The sequence below is a fragment of the Danio rerio genome, chromosome 9, assembly GCF_052040795.2.
Source record: "Danio rerio strain M-AB ecotype USA chromosome 9, GRCz13ab, whole genome shotgun sequence".
In the NCBI taxonomy this organism is placed as follows: domain Eukaryota; kingdom Metazoa; phylum Chordata; class Actinopteri; order Cypriniformes; family Danionidae; genus Danio; species Danio rerio.
In genome coordinates, this window is record NC_141029.1 from 14,376,038 (window position 1) to 14,394,117 (window position 18,080).

The 18,080-nt window shown below is 35.7% G+C and overlaps 1 protein-coding gene and 1 long non-coding RNA gene across 36 annotated transcripts in view; one reads left to right on the forward strand and one right to left on the reverse strand.

The window, feature by feature from the left end:
• Positions 1-18,080, forward strand: part of abi2a (abl interactor 2a) — a 58,887-nt gene that overhangs the window by 32,482 nt on the left and 8,325 nt on the right. For 4 of the 25 annotated variants that reach the window (XM_087267051.1, XM_087267053.1, XM_087267059.1 and 1 more), the window contains 5 exons: positions 797-946; positions 4,386-4,507; positions 9,979-10,203; positions 13,069-13,227; positions 16,981-17,067. In XM_087267051.1, the coding sequence (XP_087123177.1) occupies positions 797-946; positions 4,386-4,507; positions 9,979-10,203; positions 13,069-13,227; positions 16,981-17,067 (743 nt within the window). 25 annotated transcript variants of the gene reach the window in all.
• LOC147835260 (uncharacterized) overlaps positions 1-18,080 on the reverse strand; it is a 50,078-nt gene that overhangs the window by 13,361 nt on the left and 18,637 nt on the right. For 4 of the 11 annotated variants that reach the window (XR_015499256.1, XR_015499265.1, XR_015499258.1 and 1 more), the window contains exon 6: positions 474-1,744. The exons of 6 other annotated variants lie outside the window; for them this stretch is intronic. This is a non-coding gene — a long non-coding RNA (uncharacterized LOC147835260). Of the gene's footprint in view, positions 1-468; positions 1,745-18,080 lie in introns of those variants that run through there. One more of the 11 variants, XR_015499253.1, reaches the window with a different exon arrangement.

Sequence of the window (18,080 nt, forward strand, 5' to 3'; positions counted from 1 at the left end):
TATATTTTTTCTCTTTTTTTCCAGTTTATTAACATTTTATAACATATTTAACCCCAACAAAACAATTTAGGTGTATTCAGCACTTTATGTATAGGGTTTAAAAATATATAATAATAAAATAAAATAAAAATATATCAATAAAGTCTTTTTTTTCCCATTTTTTTTTCAAATAAATGTATTCTGTTTATCAAAGTGGCATTTATTAAATGAAAAACAAAATTGTCAAATATTTATTATTTATTTATTACTTGTATGTAGATTCAAATGAAATTATTACACCAGTCATTATTGCTTTTATTATCATTACCTTTAATAATAATAATAATAATAATAATATTAATAGTAATAATAATAATAACAATCTATGTTCGATTGATTTATGAAGGATCATGTGACTCTGAAGACAAGAGTATAAAAACTAAAAATTCTTCTTTAAAATCAGTGGAATAAATGATTAAATTAAATTATAAACTACTTTTGTGCAGAGTTGTTTTATTGTGCAATAACATTTCACAATTTGACAGTTTGTAATGTATTTTTGATGAAATAAATGCAGCCTTGGTAAGCAGAAGCTTATTTTAAAACATTTAAAAATCCCATTGACCCCAAACTTTTAACCAGTTGTCTGCGTGTGTGCATGCCTATATATAAATTCAAGTTGCAGTTTTTATTTAAGCATTTTTAAGCATATACATTTACATGTTATATTATGAAATGTAAACATTTTAGAATGTTTTTTTTTTTTTTTTGAAGGCTAGTCTAATCAAGGTTGTTAAACTGCTGCCCCTTTTTACAGGAGACACTCACCCTACAGAACACTTGAGCCAGTGCGGCCTCCTGTGGTCCCTAATGACTACGTCCCAAGCCCAACACGCAACATGGTGCCCATCCTGCACCAAAGTCCTGTGCGCACGGCATCTGTTAATCAGAGGAACCGCACCTACAGGTAGCCACATCCTTTGACTCCATTGCATTGAACGCCTTTGGTATGCATCTCTCTGCATTTTTTTATTTTTATTTTGAGGGCTTAGTGTTTTCCTTTTATTTGTTGTGCATTTATCAGCTAACATTGATTAGTTGATTTAGCAATTAGACTGTCATTGTGAAAGAGCTTTCCAGCATTGCTTTTCCCACAGCACTTCTAAAACAAGCATCGCTGATTGTCTGCACAGTTGCATAATCTGAAACCTTGGCAACCAGTTGCGAATGACGTTAACAGTGCTCACATAAACGCATCATCAGTCATGGAGGATAAAGATGCCTGGAGATGCTCTCAAATGACTGCAGAGCCTCGTATTCTTTGAGATGTCTCCCATCGTCCTCTCCTTTTTTTCTTGAGGTTTTTTAAGTTCAAGTCCACTACATAACTGAAAAACTCTGAGCTTCAAAGGAAAGACCAAGAGAGAAATATAGTCTGCTGTGTCTGAAATTATATAACCGCTCGCACTTGTTCTCGTTTGATCTCTGTGCCCTCTGCAGGGGTGCCTGTAAAATCTTTATTTATGCGTTTGCCTTTCGCTTTTAGCCAATGTGGTTTTAATGCATTTCTGCTGGCAATCCAAACCCTGATATTGTTTTTGTTAGTGGCTTATTCTTTACTTGTTGAGCTGCAGGAACTCACTTTAATACTCTCTGCAACCTGACGAAAACACTCCAAACGCCATCTCAGGTTTTCAGTGTGAGCGTTGAATGCATTCTGAAGTCCACCCACGTGCTCTGGATAAGGATTGACTGCCTCTTGTCACTTAGAAAAAAAAAAAGAGCATTTGGTGCCGTTTTCCCAAGCTTTCTCCCATCTGTCTGCCAGTTGGAAATGTTATTGGACACAAATCACAATGGTTGTGCCCTACTAAATTTCACAGAGCTAATGATTTGAATCAGGTTTTTAAATATTTACACATTTAGCAGACAGTTTATCCAAAGTGAGGATAAAAGAACTTCAAATCAAGTCATCATAAATACTACAACAAGTCTAGTTTTTGTCGAGAAATAAGTGTCTAGTTGAGAGGAGAGAGTGTGCCCAGGCAATATAAAATAATAATAACTCAATAATAAATATTTAAATTCATATTTGCAAATATACAGCGTTAGCGTTGCATTTAGAGGATGCCGTGAATTGGAGGGGTCTGAGTAAATGTCAACGCATGTGCTCTTGACACACTGGTAGTGATGTAACGATTCACCATGAGCCGGTTAAAAATCCATTCAAATATGTAACCACTCAAACTGGTAGAAATGTTGAATGAATCGCAATACTTTTTTTTTAACAGAGGGGTGTTTACAGGTGGAAGTGTTGCCAGATTAGGTCGGGTTTTGATACAACTTCAGTCTGATTTTGGTACAACTTTCCTTCACCTCCTTTTGCGGGTAGGTGAAGGAAAGTTGTATCAAAATCTGACTCCCTGGACAAATCTGACTTCCTTCCATGTGCACGCACATCACAGCACATGCAGTTAAACTCACAGGTGTATCATGACACTTTTATCGACCTTTTTTCCTTAATTGACCGCAAGAACAAACATAGAAGCATTGTCTGATTGACAAGCAGCACCCTTATTATGTTCAAATGAATTTAAAATGCCAAATGGGATGAATTTATACCCCATTTTAAAAGTAAAACATACTCTAATAGGTAGTGTAATCTACACAACATTACGTGCAGTGAGTGGGGGCAGTGTTTTGATGTAATCCAGTTATGTTGTGGTCCTGTGCCTGCTGGTGTTGGTTGATGTATGGTTAAAATTATGACAGTTAAAGTAACTCTGTTAATTTCGATTTAAATGAATTAACATTAAATAAAATATTCTAATATTTTGGGCAGGTTTTGCTGGGTTTTGGACAGCTTTTGGGCCGGAAAACGTGGGCTAAATCAGAGGCTAGACAAAACACAAACTGTGTGCAAATACTACAAAAAGACATTTAATTACACTAACAGAACAACGAAAATGATGCACATTAACCATCAGCATTGTGCAAAACTCTTGTCATAGCCGTCTAAACACAAGATAACTATTAATAAGTCAAACCAAGCGGGCCAGATGAGTTGCAGTTCCACTTGCTCGAGCGAGTGCTGCAGCAATCATACGGTGCATCAGTGTTTTCATAACAAAAGTGTGAACATGTTTTTCAGACTGAAGAAGAAATTTGTTCTGTTACAAAACCAGGTACTAGATTATTTTTACCCTCTACTTTTTAAATTGCATATATGCATAAAAATGTTCAAGATTATCTCTTAATTGTATCAAGTGTATCAGACTTGTACTAATTAATTATACAAGTAATTTTGATTATTCACCTTCATAATCATGTCACTATTCTGTTATTACTTATATATACTGTATATATTACTGTATAATATATATTTTATAATTATAATCATTTCTTTTATTATGCTAGTGGCCAGTCTCCTGGTATACATATATAAATAAAATATATTTTTATACCAGGCCAATCGTATTAATAATAGCCCAAATTTACACTTTGTGCCATTATTATGAGGGCTATCCATTCGAAACAAGCATTCAGCAGACAAATATGCTGGCCTACAGCAGTATTGTTAATAAATTGACAACTGGAGAATGGAGGATCCTGTGATTTGGAGTTTTGTTTCAATGAAGATTAGATGTAGATGTATAAGTTATGCAACTAAAGGAGAAAAAAGGAAATCTAGGACACTAAATTGAGTATAAGAGTAGCTGCAGATAAAAGTGATGGGTAAATGCCCTCTTTGTGTGTGTCTTGTAGCTCTAAAATGCTATTGCATGGCTGTATTTGCTATAACTAAAATCATTCCCAGTTCCTGAGGAGCAAATGCACTAAAAGCAGGTACTTCCACCAATAATTCTAGAAACAATAAATACAATCCTCCAGTGCACAATTGCTGTTTTTTTCCAAATTCCATTTCCTTTTCCCCAGAGGGGTGAACCTCAGGAAGGTTTACAAGAAATGTAATTCATTTCCAAACTATGAAAATGTTATGTTTTATCTTCAGTGGCTTTTTATGCCTGTCACCGCTGTATGTCTCAGATGTTTTTGTGTCTCCTTTAAAAAGCATTACTGATTGATTTGTGCATTTCTTTTTGCTATTATGATTGCAGTGTGCTCAGGGGTTTCCAATTCAGTGCTGGCTATCTTGTGTTCTGCTTTCTTGCCACTAAAGCTGTGCTGTTTCTGCTCTTTCTGTTTCACAAATGCTAGCATTTAATACTGTCAACCCTGAATCAAGCCATTCTGCTGTTGCTAAGAAATATGTTTATTTTATGTGTGCTGTTTGGTCCATCTATTGTATTAGTGAGCACTTGCCATTGGTTTTGTTTAATCATATTGCTGAGTCTTCAGTATGAGGCACACGTAGACAAGATGTGTAATCTGTGGTATGTGTTCAGCAGTGGGAGCAGTGGTGGCAGTCATCCCAGCAGCCGCAGCAGCAGTCGGGAAAACAGCGGGAGCGGCAGTGTCGGTCTTCCCATTGCTGTACCCACACCCTCTCCACCCAGCGCCTTCCCAGGTGACATCTCCATCTCCTCCCTGACTTCACAAACATCACGCTTAACAAAAAGACATAATGCTTGCATTCATAACCTAGGGCCAACACAAGATCTGTATGCCGTGCTTCTGTGGTGTCTTTAGCTTGAAATTTCATTGAGCAAGTGTTGGATTGTTGAAATTCCAGCAGGTCTTTTAATCACAAAACTAAACATGCATTTTACTTAAAGTGCTCTTTTTGCATGCGGCTTAAATGTAAAGTATTATATTTTATAGTACTTTTGAACAGCTTTCAAATAGCTATGTATCTTCATCCCTGGAGGATATGAAGTATTGATGCACTGGAGTTAAGATTCTGGGCCGAAACAGCAAATTCTGGCTGAAAACAGAAAAACATTTATTTTATTATCATCTTATAATATGTCTTTGAGCACTGGAAAGTTATTATTATTTATTATTATTATTATTATGACTTTTTAAATTTAACTCAACTTAGACTTAACTGATTTTAAACAACACAAGCAAATAAAATAACCACATTTGTGACCTTAAACTACGAAAACTTATGTTGCACTAGTATGTTTTTTTGTTTTTTTTGCAATGGCCAAAATTGCATCGTATAGATCTGTCATAATAATCAATGTATTGAGTTATTGAACCTCACATGGCAATGAACTCAATCATTTTCGGTGTTGCAATTTATATTAGAGCTGCACGATTCTGGCTAAAATGAGAATCGCGATTTTTTTTAAAATTTTTTTTTGCCTAAAATAAAGATCACGATTTTCTCACAATTCTGTATATGTAAAATAAAGGTATGGTAAAAACAAACATATGGCACAACATCGATAATAATATTATGTGTAGGTCTACTGGTTTCTATAAATAATTCTATTCTACTTATAATAATTCTGATGTTGAATTATTATGTTTGAGATATGCTTGCAATCTGTTATATTAGACAAATTTATTTACTGGTAAAATCAGACATTTGCCATTATCAGATTATATTCAACAATATATAGGCTAGAGTAGTTATACTGACATTGTGAACATTTATTTTCATGCACAACTATGGGTTCGCTATAAAAGAAAAAAACATATCAAATGCTTGTCGTAATCATAACTCTAAAATGCGATATGATCATTTAAAAGAAGTGCACACTTTCGGTTTCATTCTGACTGCTAAGTGCTTGTTCATACTTCGCGCGCGGCTCCCAAACGACCACTCTGTGCCACAAACTGAATATTATTTAAAACTGTATTACCTGTTACTGGCAACATATGCAGGTTCTGTTCACTAAAGTAGACGCGCGCGCGTCTATTATTAAGTAGAGCGCGCGTACGCCCTCTCTGTGATAACAGCTTACGGTCAGCAGCTCATGTCACGTGTGATTTCCCGGCCGCGAAAACATCATTATATGAAGACAAAAATTACATTTTTAGGTGAATTATACCTTAAAAATACATTATCTGACTCATTCAACATCATTTGGAGGTGTCAATGTCACTGAGCAACGTATGTGAAACAATAAAAAAACTCGTGCTGCCGCCTTTTCTTGTCTCCTGAACTTAAAAATATGATTGGCAGAATCGCTGGATTAAGATCGGCTGGATTAAGATCGTCTAGGGCAGTGGTTCTCAAACTTTTTTCACCAAGTACCACCTTAGAAAAAAATCGTCTCTCCAAGTACCACCTTACGACGCTATTTTTTAACCAGTATTAAAAAATAGCGTCGTAAGCCTAATTAAGCAGCTACAGGTGTGCACAGTTTTAAAACGATGCAGATTACTTCCTATTATTAAGAATATGTATTATTGTCAGTCACTTTAAACATTTGAAATAGTCTGAACATTAACTGTGCTTGCAGATAAAAAAAAAAAAGTTTTTGTTAAAATGTGCTTTTAAAAGTTTATAAAAAAATGGCGCTGTTCTTAAAAAGTAAAAAGAAAACTGCTGTACTTAAATCTAAAGTATTCATAGTAGCCTATTCATCAAAAGCTGGAAATGTTGCTTGGACCTTATAAATATAGGCTATATGTCATATTCATACACTTTTAGACAAATCTTGAAATAAATGTTAAATGTACATGACAGGGTTCATACAGGCACAGACTAATGAAAATCAATTCCAGCACCTATTTTTTTTTCCAAGACTGACATGCTATGTATTGAAGACCTGAAATGTGTTCTCAGCAACCCATAAAACATTGCATAGGAATAGATACAAATAAAAACCATTAATAATAATATTTATTAATCATATATTAATAATATAATAAACCTGCACTAAGTGCTTGTGAAATCTTTTTTGTACTCAAGTAAAAATACTATTACACTGCTAAAATAACACAAATTTTAGTAAATAATACTAATATTAGGTAAAAGTACAAATTACTCTTTTAAAAAGTACTAGTTGGTTACTTTTGAAAAAAAAAAAAAATCTGATTTTCATTATGAAATCACTTTTTTTTAAGTGTAAACCTAATTTAATGGTTTGATTGCTTACATCCCAAAGCTACATGTATAGGAATTTGCACTAACAAAGGAAGTATAGTCAATTTTTCCTTTCATGACAATTAATCTTTTTCAATAGCACTGGTAAAACTACCAAATAATCTTTAAGGCCATAGAGACACTTTTTTGCCCATTTTTAAAAATATATATATTTTTAAGCTTTGAAAGGTTAAATTAAAGTATATGGTAAACAGATTTAAATTTAGCCTTTTATTTACATATTTTACACTATTTTCTTTACAATATGGCAAATTTGTTTCTTAAATAGCTGTACATCACATGTAGATTTTATTTTACACGTGATATTAATCTAAAATAGAAACGTAAAAAAATACAAGTACACTGTCAGTAAAAAAATAAAACAAATGACTTTATTTTACTTGAGGTATTTGAAATATGACAACAATACATTTATCAAAGCAGTGCTTTAAGAGCCTTATTGTAAATTGTGATAAATAAACAATAAGTAGGCTAACAATGGATTGCTTTGACCTGTAATGCTTTAGGACAGATCAGAATACAGCTAAATGTGTAAATCACACAAATACCTCATCCAGAAACATTTCCAGCATAATTTTTTTGCCGTAAAGAAATAAAAAATGTTCCACCTTTGCTAAAAGTAAGTTTCACTTCACAACACAGCCAAATAAGAAGACCATTAGCATTGTCATCGATCATGTATCAATCTATTTCTAAATATTTGATAATTTTGAATACTTTTGACTAAATTTAGTTAAGGAGCAAAGATAAATAATGTCTACTTTAATAGTGGAGAGATCGCGATTGTATTCTATCTGAGCACACACGCGATCATGAGAGGACTTGCAGTTCATTTGAAAAAAGCCTATTTAAGAGCTCGCATATCTGTTTTAGCGATTTGCGTACATGAACGCGCTCTCGTGTTAAAATAAAGCACTCGCCGCATTTGCAGAAATGAGTAATTGCGCAATACCTTCATTCCCGCGCCGCCATTCAGAATGTATTTGGGGGAGTGACAGGTCAGAGACGAGTCGACTGGCTGTCGGAGAGCGAAACGTGTATGAAGATCATCAAATAGGCAGGAAATATGTCCGCGGTTTAATTACTCTGCTAGACATCTCTGTAGTGAAAACATCCGAGAAGCATTATTCCAACAAAACATTTGTTTTAAAGTTGTTTTTTTTGTCTCTGCAACACAGAAAGCCTTTGTCCCGCCCTTACGTTTCACGCAACTAGACAAGGTCGACTGTGATTGGCCACTTTTCATGTCAGTCAAATCACGCTTCAGAATCAATTCTTAAACTTCGGAAACTGATTTTCAGCAGCTTATGACACAATGCACTAAAATAAACACTCTAAGCACAGCGTTGTGATTGTACGCTTCACAAAACAGCCAATGCTGAACACATCAATGTTATATTACACATTAAAGGATTAAAAGTGTTAATTGTTTCTTTCATTATTCAGCGATTCCTCCGCGTACCACTAGGAGGAAGCCCGCGTACCACTAGTGGTACGCGTACCACAGTTTGAGAACCACTGGTCTAGGGGGTTGAATCAAGATCGCGATCTTTTAACGATTAATTGTGCAGCTCTAATATATATCGTCCATACATAAAAAATACAATAGTACCAACATTTTAGCTGATTGTGCAACCTCTCTATCTCTATTGGAGGTGTACAGTGTCAGTATGGTTAAAAAAACAATATAGTATTTATTTTTTGTTAACATTTATTGTAATTAATATTTATTTGTTTTAGTGCACATTTTCACATTCTGATTAAATTGTTAAAACAAAAATTAAATATTTTTATAAATGAAATATTAAGTGTGCTTTTTAAGAGTGTACGTGCATTAAGATGCTATTATATTGTCATTCTGGCATTATATCATATTATTGTCATTTTAAGCCTATTTATGCCACTATAAATGGTCTTAAAATGACAATAATAATGTTTATCACTACATATTTTGATGCAATATTTTGTATGACAAAAAATAGATATAACAGGCCTATAATTCAAAATTGTTGTTTTTTTCTTTTATGCTAAAATCATTAGAATATTAAGAAGATTGTGTTGCATGAATATAGTGTACATTTCCTGCTATAAATATCAAAACTAAAATTGATTGCTGATTTTGACTACATCAAAGGCAGTTTTTCTCACTGTCCGGGGACAGTTTTTAACCGTTCAGATTGTAGATGTTCTAATGGGTGTATCTCAGCTTGTTTTTTTAATGTGATGTGTAAATCTCAATTTTCAAAAATGTAAATTAAGGTCCATATCTTATTGACAGCGAAAGCGTTGAGAGGTGTTATTTAAGTGGTCTTTGCTTTCTGAGCATGTGCAGTTCATGCATAAGCAGATAGGATAGAGATGAATATTAGGCTATTTTGAGCTTTGACTGCTTTGTTCGATGCAGCAATAGTGCATTGATGTGAATGGGTTTTATAGAACAGTGTTTTCTGCGTCTGGTGTGCTCTGTCTACAGCTGGAGGGAGAGTGAAGGCACAGCTTAACAGTGCAGCACAGCTCTTTTTTGGCTCCTATTCTCTGCCATGTTTCTCTTTCTGGCATAGTTTTTCACTGTATCCCTAGGGTTTAGAATTTTGTTTTGTGGTGTTAACTCTATATTGCTGAAAGTCGAGCCATGAGGGATTTTTGTTCTGAATGATACTGTAATTCTCATTCAGAAAACTACAAATCTGCATTTGGAGTCAACTCTTGAAGCCTCTGTTATCTCCCTGAAAGTTTCTACTGATCCTAAAGAATTAGCTGCTTTGGATGTGTATATTTATTTGGTCCTGTACACATACAGATAGTTGTTAAGATGTAGATGTTAAGCCCAGTCTTTCTTTGATCATGTAGGCAGCTCTCTGAGACTAAAGCAAGACTTCTGCCTGAGATGCACTACATTAGTTTCCCTTAACTGAAATGCAGTAGATTGCATTTCTCATTTGGTTTCCTCCCTTTCTCCTCTTTTTACCCTCAAGCTTCTGGTGCCAGCACACCCTCAGCTCCAACTAACTCCACTCAGCCGTCTGTCAATTCCTCTAGTTTAACCCCCACACAGCCCCCAGTCACCCCCACCTCAAACTCTGAATCTCCCCCCTCTCATCCTGACTCCAGCGAGAGCTCAGATAAAGGCTCTCCTCCTTCCCAACCACCCCTCACTTCAGCTGAAGCTAGTGCTACATCCAGCACCAACCCTGAGACAGGTGAGTCTGTCCCGTCTCCAGTCCATCAGCCACGGCTCCCACGCTTGTGTCATCCCACTGCTCAACTGTCCTGCTCATATTGCTTCCTCATGAGTCACTTTCACACATGCTTTCATTGTTTGGTCTGACAAAGTCATCAACAAAGAGCCACTGTGATGTTTGCTCCTTTCTTGATGATTCAAAGCTGTAGGTTGTGAATTTTGGAATTATTTTCACTGGCAGTTTAAAGAGGATGCAAACTTTTTTTTATTGTGTGTCTTTAATTTGATGTGTTGCATAAATTTGAAGTGTTTAAGATGATTAATCACCCATGGTAATACTTCTATAGAGAGTGTCTCAGTGATGATGTATTTTGTCGGCCAGTTTCCAGAGTTCCTGCAGGCAGTGAAAATGCTAAATTAGTTCTCGGGGAACCAGGCCTGATGATTAGTTTCTATGACTGCCCATTGCAAGGTCGCCCACTGCTAATTATGTATTTTGTAACTAAATAAATCATTGATGTGAGGATGATGCTATGTAGTGTCCAGGGGCCGGTTGCACCAGCACTGCTCAAGTTAAAACGTTGCCTATTTGTGACTTAAAGAGACACTAAGTTACAATTTACACATTACAAAATATTTTATTATTGCACTACTGAACAAAGTTTAAAAGTAACGCTTTAATCCAACAAAATATTTATGGCAGCCTCCCCCCATGTATAACGGTAGAAAAGAGATGACGATTGGGGATGGGGAGTTGACTTCAAAAGAGACCTTGTTCCAGAATCGACTCCCAGAGTCGAGTCTGTTTTTTCAAACCCTCGAAGGTGCCCGCTTTCAATGAATGTTCACACCTTTTATGCTTTTGAATTTGGCAACCACGAGTACTCTAGCACTATAATATGATCTGTGAGACAAAGTTTGCTTTCACTTTCAAATACCTATAAAACACCTTTTTGCAATTTAGGTTTAAAGATGATCTGCCTGTGATGACAAGCTTGCTGTGTTATAAAGGAAAAATAGCATGTGTGTGTAAATTTGGAGCAGATCAACATCTTACATATGCGCTGCCGGTAAAAATACAATGATATGTTATTGGTTGCTGCTATATGCTCAGGTAATTTTTTTAACCGTTGCCTTTTTCACAAATAAATAAATAATTTGATTAATTAAAACACACTAATCATAATAGTAGATTTGTTTATTGACAAAATCTGACAATACATGTCATTTTGTGTTTTTTATTTTATTTATTTTTTATATTTAGGCTATTCTTGTTGTTTATTTTGTAGATAACTACACATTACATACATTAAAATTAAGATACAATTTATAACAAATCAAATTTCTTTTAAAAAGATTTTTAAATAGCCAAGGCTGTTCAAAAACAGGTGTGACTCACTTTATTTCTTTCGGAAATAAAAAGAAAAATCTAGCTATTTTGTTAATGATCTGTTGGAGCATCTATTGCCTTTAAAAAAAAAAATCCAGAAATTAACAAATCAACACCATTTAACAGACCGTCCGCTACAGATTATTTGGTTCACTCGGTGCTCAGTATTTAATTATAAAACATATATATATATATATATATATATATATATATATATATATATATATATATATATATATATATATATATATATATTTATATAAAGAAGATAATAATGATTTTTATTTAAACATTGATTGGGCTCAATTGAGGTGATTTTTTTTTTTATGTTAATGAACTGCTTTGCATATTTTCATTACATATTTCTAAAATAAATTGATGTTTTAACTTTCTGTCTCCAAGATGCAGTTTTCTAAATCATCTAAACTATACAATTTTATTATTACTTTTTATTTATATTTAGTTTTGTCTGCAGATGATTTAAACTGCTGATTTTTGTCTGACCAGAAGAGAACTGCGTGTATAAAGCGTGATATGATACAGCATGTTTAATCCTTGTGCTATTATAAATGAAAGCAAATGGAGTCGATTCTAGTGTCCAAAATTAGGAATTGGTAATTGGAGTCGACTTCAAAAAACCGTGAACCGAACACCTCTAGATGACGGTGAGAGTAGTTTACATCGAGGAGCTTGATGAAGAATGATCTCCCTCTACTCAGCCTTACTTTTCTCCCAAATCTTCAAAGTTATATACATCAATTAAAACGATAATTTCTTCATGACTAAAGTTTTCCTCCTTGCTCTTTTCTCCCTTATTTGTAGGATATTACGAAAAAAATCTAATTTAATGTTTTGATTACTTAATCTGTATTTTGCGTGCATTTACAGCTCGTGATGCAGGTATGTGTGTCATCCGTTATAGTGACTAATTCTCAAAGCTGTAGCTAATTTAATGTGCTATACAAATGTAATTTATCATTTAATTTTCATAGGACAGTTATATATAAAAGCAGTAATTGCAGAATTTTAAAGCAGTTTAACAATTTAATGCTTTTTATTGGAAATTACGTCATTCGGTGTGACTACGCAGGACTTAATGGAGAGCTTACGACCTGCTAACTACGGTTTGTCTTAAAGGTGCAACCGGAGTGAGAACAAATTTAGTTACAAACAATCTAGTAGTTCCTAATTCCCAAGTGTAGACATTCTAGTTTATGAAAGAACTTCTGATCAGTGCAACCCTACTCAGATTTTGGGATATTATAGCAGTTTTGAACTCATTGCTCAACAACTCAAACAAATTGTCAAGCAGAAATGGTTACCCATATTAAATTCTGTTGTCTAATGTACTAGATCTAAATAGCAGTTAAAAGTCATTTTCATGACATTCATGCTTGCTTTTGAAAATGTAGAATTATTTGTTTTGTTTTTAATAAAGGTGCTACTATATGTTTCTCGTAGTCAGTCTGCCTTTTCTTTGACTGGCTCATGCAGGTGCTCCTCAGTTCTACAGCATGAACAGGCCCGTCCCCAGACAGACTGCACCCTCAGTCGGGGGTTCACTGCCGTACCGCAGACCACCCTCACTCACGGGACAGACTTCCATGCCACCTAGCCAGCAGAATGGAGGGCCTTATTACAATCAGAGCCAAGGTACTGCTTTTACCGTGTGAGAGTTTTTGAAATGGTTGTAGCACTGGTCTGTGATCAGTAGTAAATCTCAATGTGACTAATCAATGTCTTAATATCACACAATAACGCAACGACTGCTATTAGAACCTACTATTGACCTACTATGAATGTTGTTTGCCCTATTCTGTGGAAGCCACACCATCCTACAGAATGATGAAACATGTTATTGATTGTGGTATTTTTCACATGCAGCAGCATTTACCACACATAGCTGTAGTTCATGGCAAATCAAGTGTCATCATCACAGAATGATTCTCTTCGATTTCATCATTTCATAATTTATTGCTTTGCTTGTCAGCACACAACCCTGTAGTAAATGCTCCTCCATTGGAAAATATGTACTGGATGTTTACTTCTGATCACAAAACCAGCATTATTGACCAAATAATTGTGCAGCTCTAAACGGCTGTTCTTCAAAGGCAAAAATTTTCTTCAAGATTCCATCATGGACCCTCACCTGCATTTTACTTGAACATTTGTATTTGTGACCCCATCATATCTTTCATATCATATATGCTTTATCACATCAATTGTTTTCTTGCAGTAACACTTTTCTCATGTTCTTAATCTAGATAACACAGTTCAGCAGCCTTTCCACTCTATCCAACATTTACTTCTAATTGTCCCCTTATTTTAAAATACACAACTGGTCAATGGTTTGGGGATTGGGCTTATTCATTTTAAAATAAGCTTCTCCTGCTCACCAAGGCTGCATTTATTTCATCAAAATACAGTACAAATTGTACAATTGTGAAATTTTATTGTAATTCTATTAAATAATTGTTCAAAAGTATCTTATGATTTAATTTAATAACCTATTTCAGTGATTTTTAATTATGGATTTTCAGCTTCATTACTGCAGTCTTCAGTCTCACATGATCCTTCAGAAATCATTCTAATATTAATTAATGATTATTGTTAATGGTAATAAAAGCAATATTGACTGGAGTAACAATTTATTCTGAAACTACAACTAATAAGAAAGCAGTTATTTACAATTGTAATATTTAATATATATATTTACATTTAATAAATGCCGCCTTGATGAACAGTAGTCTTCTTTAAAAAAAAAAAAAAAAACAAGCTTACCCCAAACCTTTGACTGTTAATGTAGGTTGTAATATATATATATATATATATATAATATATATGTATAATTAATAAATATGTCTACTAAGAAATAAATGGCCTCCCAATACTCATTTCTAAAAGGCACAATAATGCCATTTCATACCAACAATTTTACAGAAAAAATGCTAACATTATAACCTTGCTCTCATCGTTTTGCTTATGATGTAAACAGGTGGAATACACATAGTCTAAATGCAAAAATTTGGATAATTCAAAGCTCCAATTGGCTGTTCTTCATTGGAAATGAATGTGTTGTGGATTGTCAGATGCAGTGAAAAGGCAGCTCTAGAGTGGTACTGTGACGTGTGGGTTGGTTTTTGAACTCTCTAACTGGTGTATAGAATACAAATCGTCACCTTGGAATTATAAGGTTCTGTCTGCGTTCTGAATTATTTTAAGCTTGAAAGTTGCATTCCATTAGTGTTAGGCAATATATGAAATCTTCAGATTGCCATATCCTCCCTCTGTGAGATCACCGATACACAATACTTTTACATGGGGGCGTGGCAGTATTATGTTTACTTATTTAACCATTTCTAAACCTTTTCTTAACTTCACAGGGCTTTTTTCTTATTATTTAATAATCAACTTTATTTGCATTATGGGCAAATGCAGACAGAACCTTCTAATTCTAAAAAGTCATTTTCCGCTTGGAAGGTTCTGTCTGGCAGATCATTATTTGAAGCATAACTTTTCAAGAAATACAATCAGTCTGCTTATTAATTTAATTAAAGAAATATAAATTATTGATGTCTGAGAAAGTAAAATGCTTGGTTTTTATAACATTTATTTGATGTTTTAGGATGAATATCTTTTCTTGTTCAAATAAAGCAAACCAGGCTGTGCTAAATATTTTGTTTAGTGCAGATGTTAATTTTACGTAATAATTATGGTGTAAAACTTATCAAATTCAAAGACTTTAAATGAAAACAGACAATGAGCAAATGAGTTTAATTAACACAAAAATATGTTTCACTGACTGTAGATTAGGGCTGCCAGATTTGGGAAAAATATCGAATTAAGTTATTTTTTGGCAGCGCAAATGGCCAGAGGGCTGGCAGTTCAAGGCCGTAATCACACTATGTACAGTTGCCTTGAACTGGGCCAAAGCACACTTGTCCCCCCCTCCCCTGATGGCCCACACTCACACTACAATCGGGCCTGGGCGCTGGGTGCTTGCGTCATCGCTGCTGCGCTGTTCAGCAAGCGCTCTCACTCAGTACAGCTGAGATTGCTCTAGTTATATCGTTTCAGTCGTTTGATATGCAGTGACATGCAGTCAAATATTTCGCCAAACAGTCCTTAGGAATGAGGTGACGCAGTCAGATATTTCGCCGAACAGATCCGCCACTTTTGGCGCTCATAAACAATCATAAAGCCCTTGTGCTGCAGGAATTAGGAGGTTTGCTGAAGGTGCGCAGCTGTCGTGCAGTGAGGGGTTTGCGTCTTTAATAATCTAGGGCAGTTTGCGTTCATTGAACAGTAAGAATGATTAATAAATCCATATGAAACAGTCCCTTAAAAGTCACGTGTCGCTTTCAATTTCGGGCTTTGGCGCGTTTTGCACTCACAGTACAAACGTCAGTGCCAAAGCCCAAGTGAACCGTGCTCAGGCCCACCTCTTTCAACCGGGCCAGGGCCGGCCAAGTGAACTGTGCCTAAGCCCGATTCAGCGCACTCACACTTCTCAAACGATCTGGGAAACAGGCCTGAGCACAGTTCGTATAGCATTGTGTGAGTAAACCCTTAGCTGTGCTTGAGCGCGGTTAACTTGGGCTTTGGCACGGAGTGCAAATTGCGCAAATGCTGAAACTGAAAGCGAAACGTGACTTTTAAGGGACTGTTTCATATGTGTTTATTAAACATTCTTACTGTTTAATGAACAAACGGTCATCGTTTATTAAAGACGCAAACCCCTCACTGCACGACAGCTGCGCACCTTCAGCAAACCTCCTAATTTCTGCAGCACGAGTGCTTTATGATTGTTTATGAGCGTCAAAAGTGGCTTATCTGTTCGGCGAAATATTTCACTGCGTGTCACTACATCCCAAACAACTAAAACAATATAACTAAAGAAATCTCCACTGAGCTGAACGAGAGCGCTTCTGACCAGCGCATCATCGGTGATGTAAGCGTACCCAGTCCCGAATGTAATGTGAGTGCGGGCCGTTGGGGGAGGCAGGAAGGGGGACAAGCATGATTTGGCTCTGGTCAAGGCAAGTGTGAGTATGCCCTAAGAGCCCTGTTATAGAGCCAAGCTAAAGTAAGATATTGTAGATAAAACCTTTTTTGTTTTTTAGATAAAAAGTCCTAAAATGTAAATTACTTATAAAATGAGTTATCATTTAATATGTTAATAACTCGGTTATGACAAAAGTGTCAGATAGAAGCTTCTAATTGTAAGGTGACGATATAATAACTTCATTCTGTCTGCGCTCTCTGGTGAACACTTCGCATTTTTCAGATGGTGTTTACACACTAAACTAACTGGCCTCTGTCTTCTGTTTTTCCTCCATGTTCACTTTCTTTACTGCTCACACACTCTGGTTGTTTCTCTGTGCTTGTTGTGGTCTTGTGGACTAGCCTCAGTGGCCCCCCCTCCCCCCTCCGTACTACAGATCACACCCCAGCTTCCACTGACGGGGTTTGTGGCTCGCGTTCAGGAAACCAGTAAGTGGCTTTGAGCTCTGATGAGAAAGCCTCTAGCATTCAGAGACAAACACACCTGCATGTTCAGTCAATATGGCATATCATTGTATCTGTTATCCCTTCTTTAGGGCTGTCAATTCATTAAACACTTTTCACATTCATTATTCTTTTAAACTGAGTGGTTACCAAAACATAAGGCAATCTAACAAGCAATCTTAAAAGCTTTTTGATAGAGCTGTGAACCTACACTAGTCTCACGGTTCGGTTCGGTTCGGTTCGGTTACGATTATCATGCCATCGATTCGGTTCAATTTGATATCTCGGTGCATCACGGTGCATTGACGATGCTTTCCATACACAGTTTTATATTTTCTTCACAGCAGCAGTTCTTGTATTAAAATGTATGAATATATTTATATTTATATACTATTTGTAATACAATTTTGTCGTTTAATACAAACAGTCAGATATATAAACTGTAACTTTAAACAAAACGAGCATTAAGCAAATAATATAAACAAATATAAATATCCAGCTAAATTTCTGTTACTTGTCTAGTTCTCTTAAACCTCTTTGATTGGTCACACCCTCAACAAAAACGGTTGCGATTGGCTCTTTCGCGCTGCGCTCTTCAGATAAGTGACACTGATAATGCCTAGTTCACACTAGAGGATTTTAAGCCTGATTTGAGCCCGATTTGGAAGTTAACGAGCTCGCCGACAGATCGGGCTGTGATCGGGAAGAAATCTGCGGGTGCACGGCGCTCGCCGCTCTTTATGTGTGAACTACTGAGCAACGCATCACCGAGGCTCGCTGACGCGTCGCCGACACCTCGCAGACGGAAATCCAACATTCAGCATGCTAAATATTCCAGAGCAGTCGGCCGACTCAACCCCTCGTGTGGTCAGATGTAGTGACGAGCTACAGCCAATGAGAGAGCATATCAGCATGAGCTGAATGGCTGTGTGTTCAGGAGCTCAGCAGAAACATCTGTGATTGGTCAGAATGGGCATCAGTGCACTCGCTTCATTCTG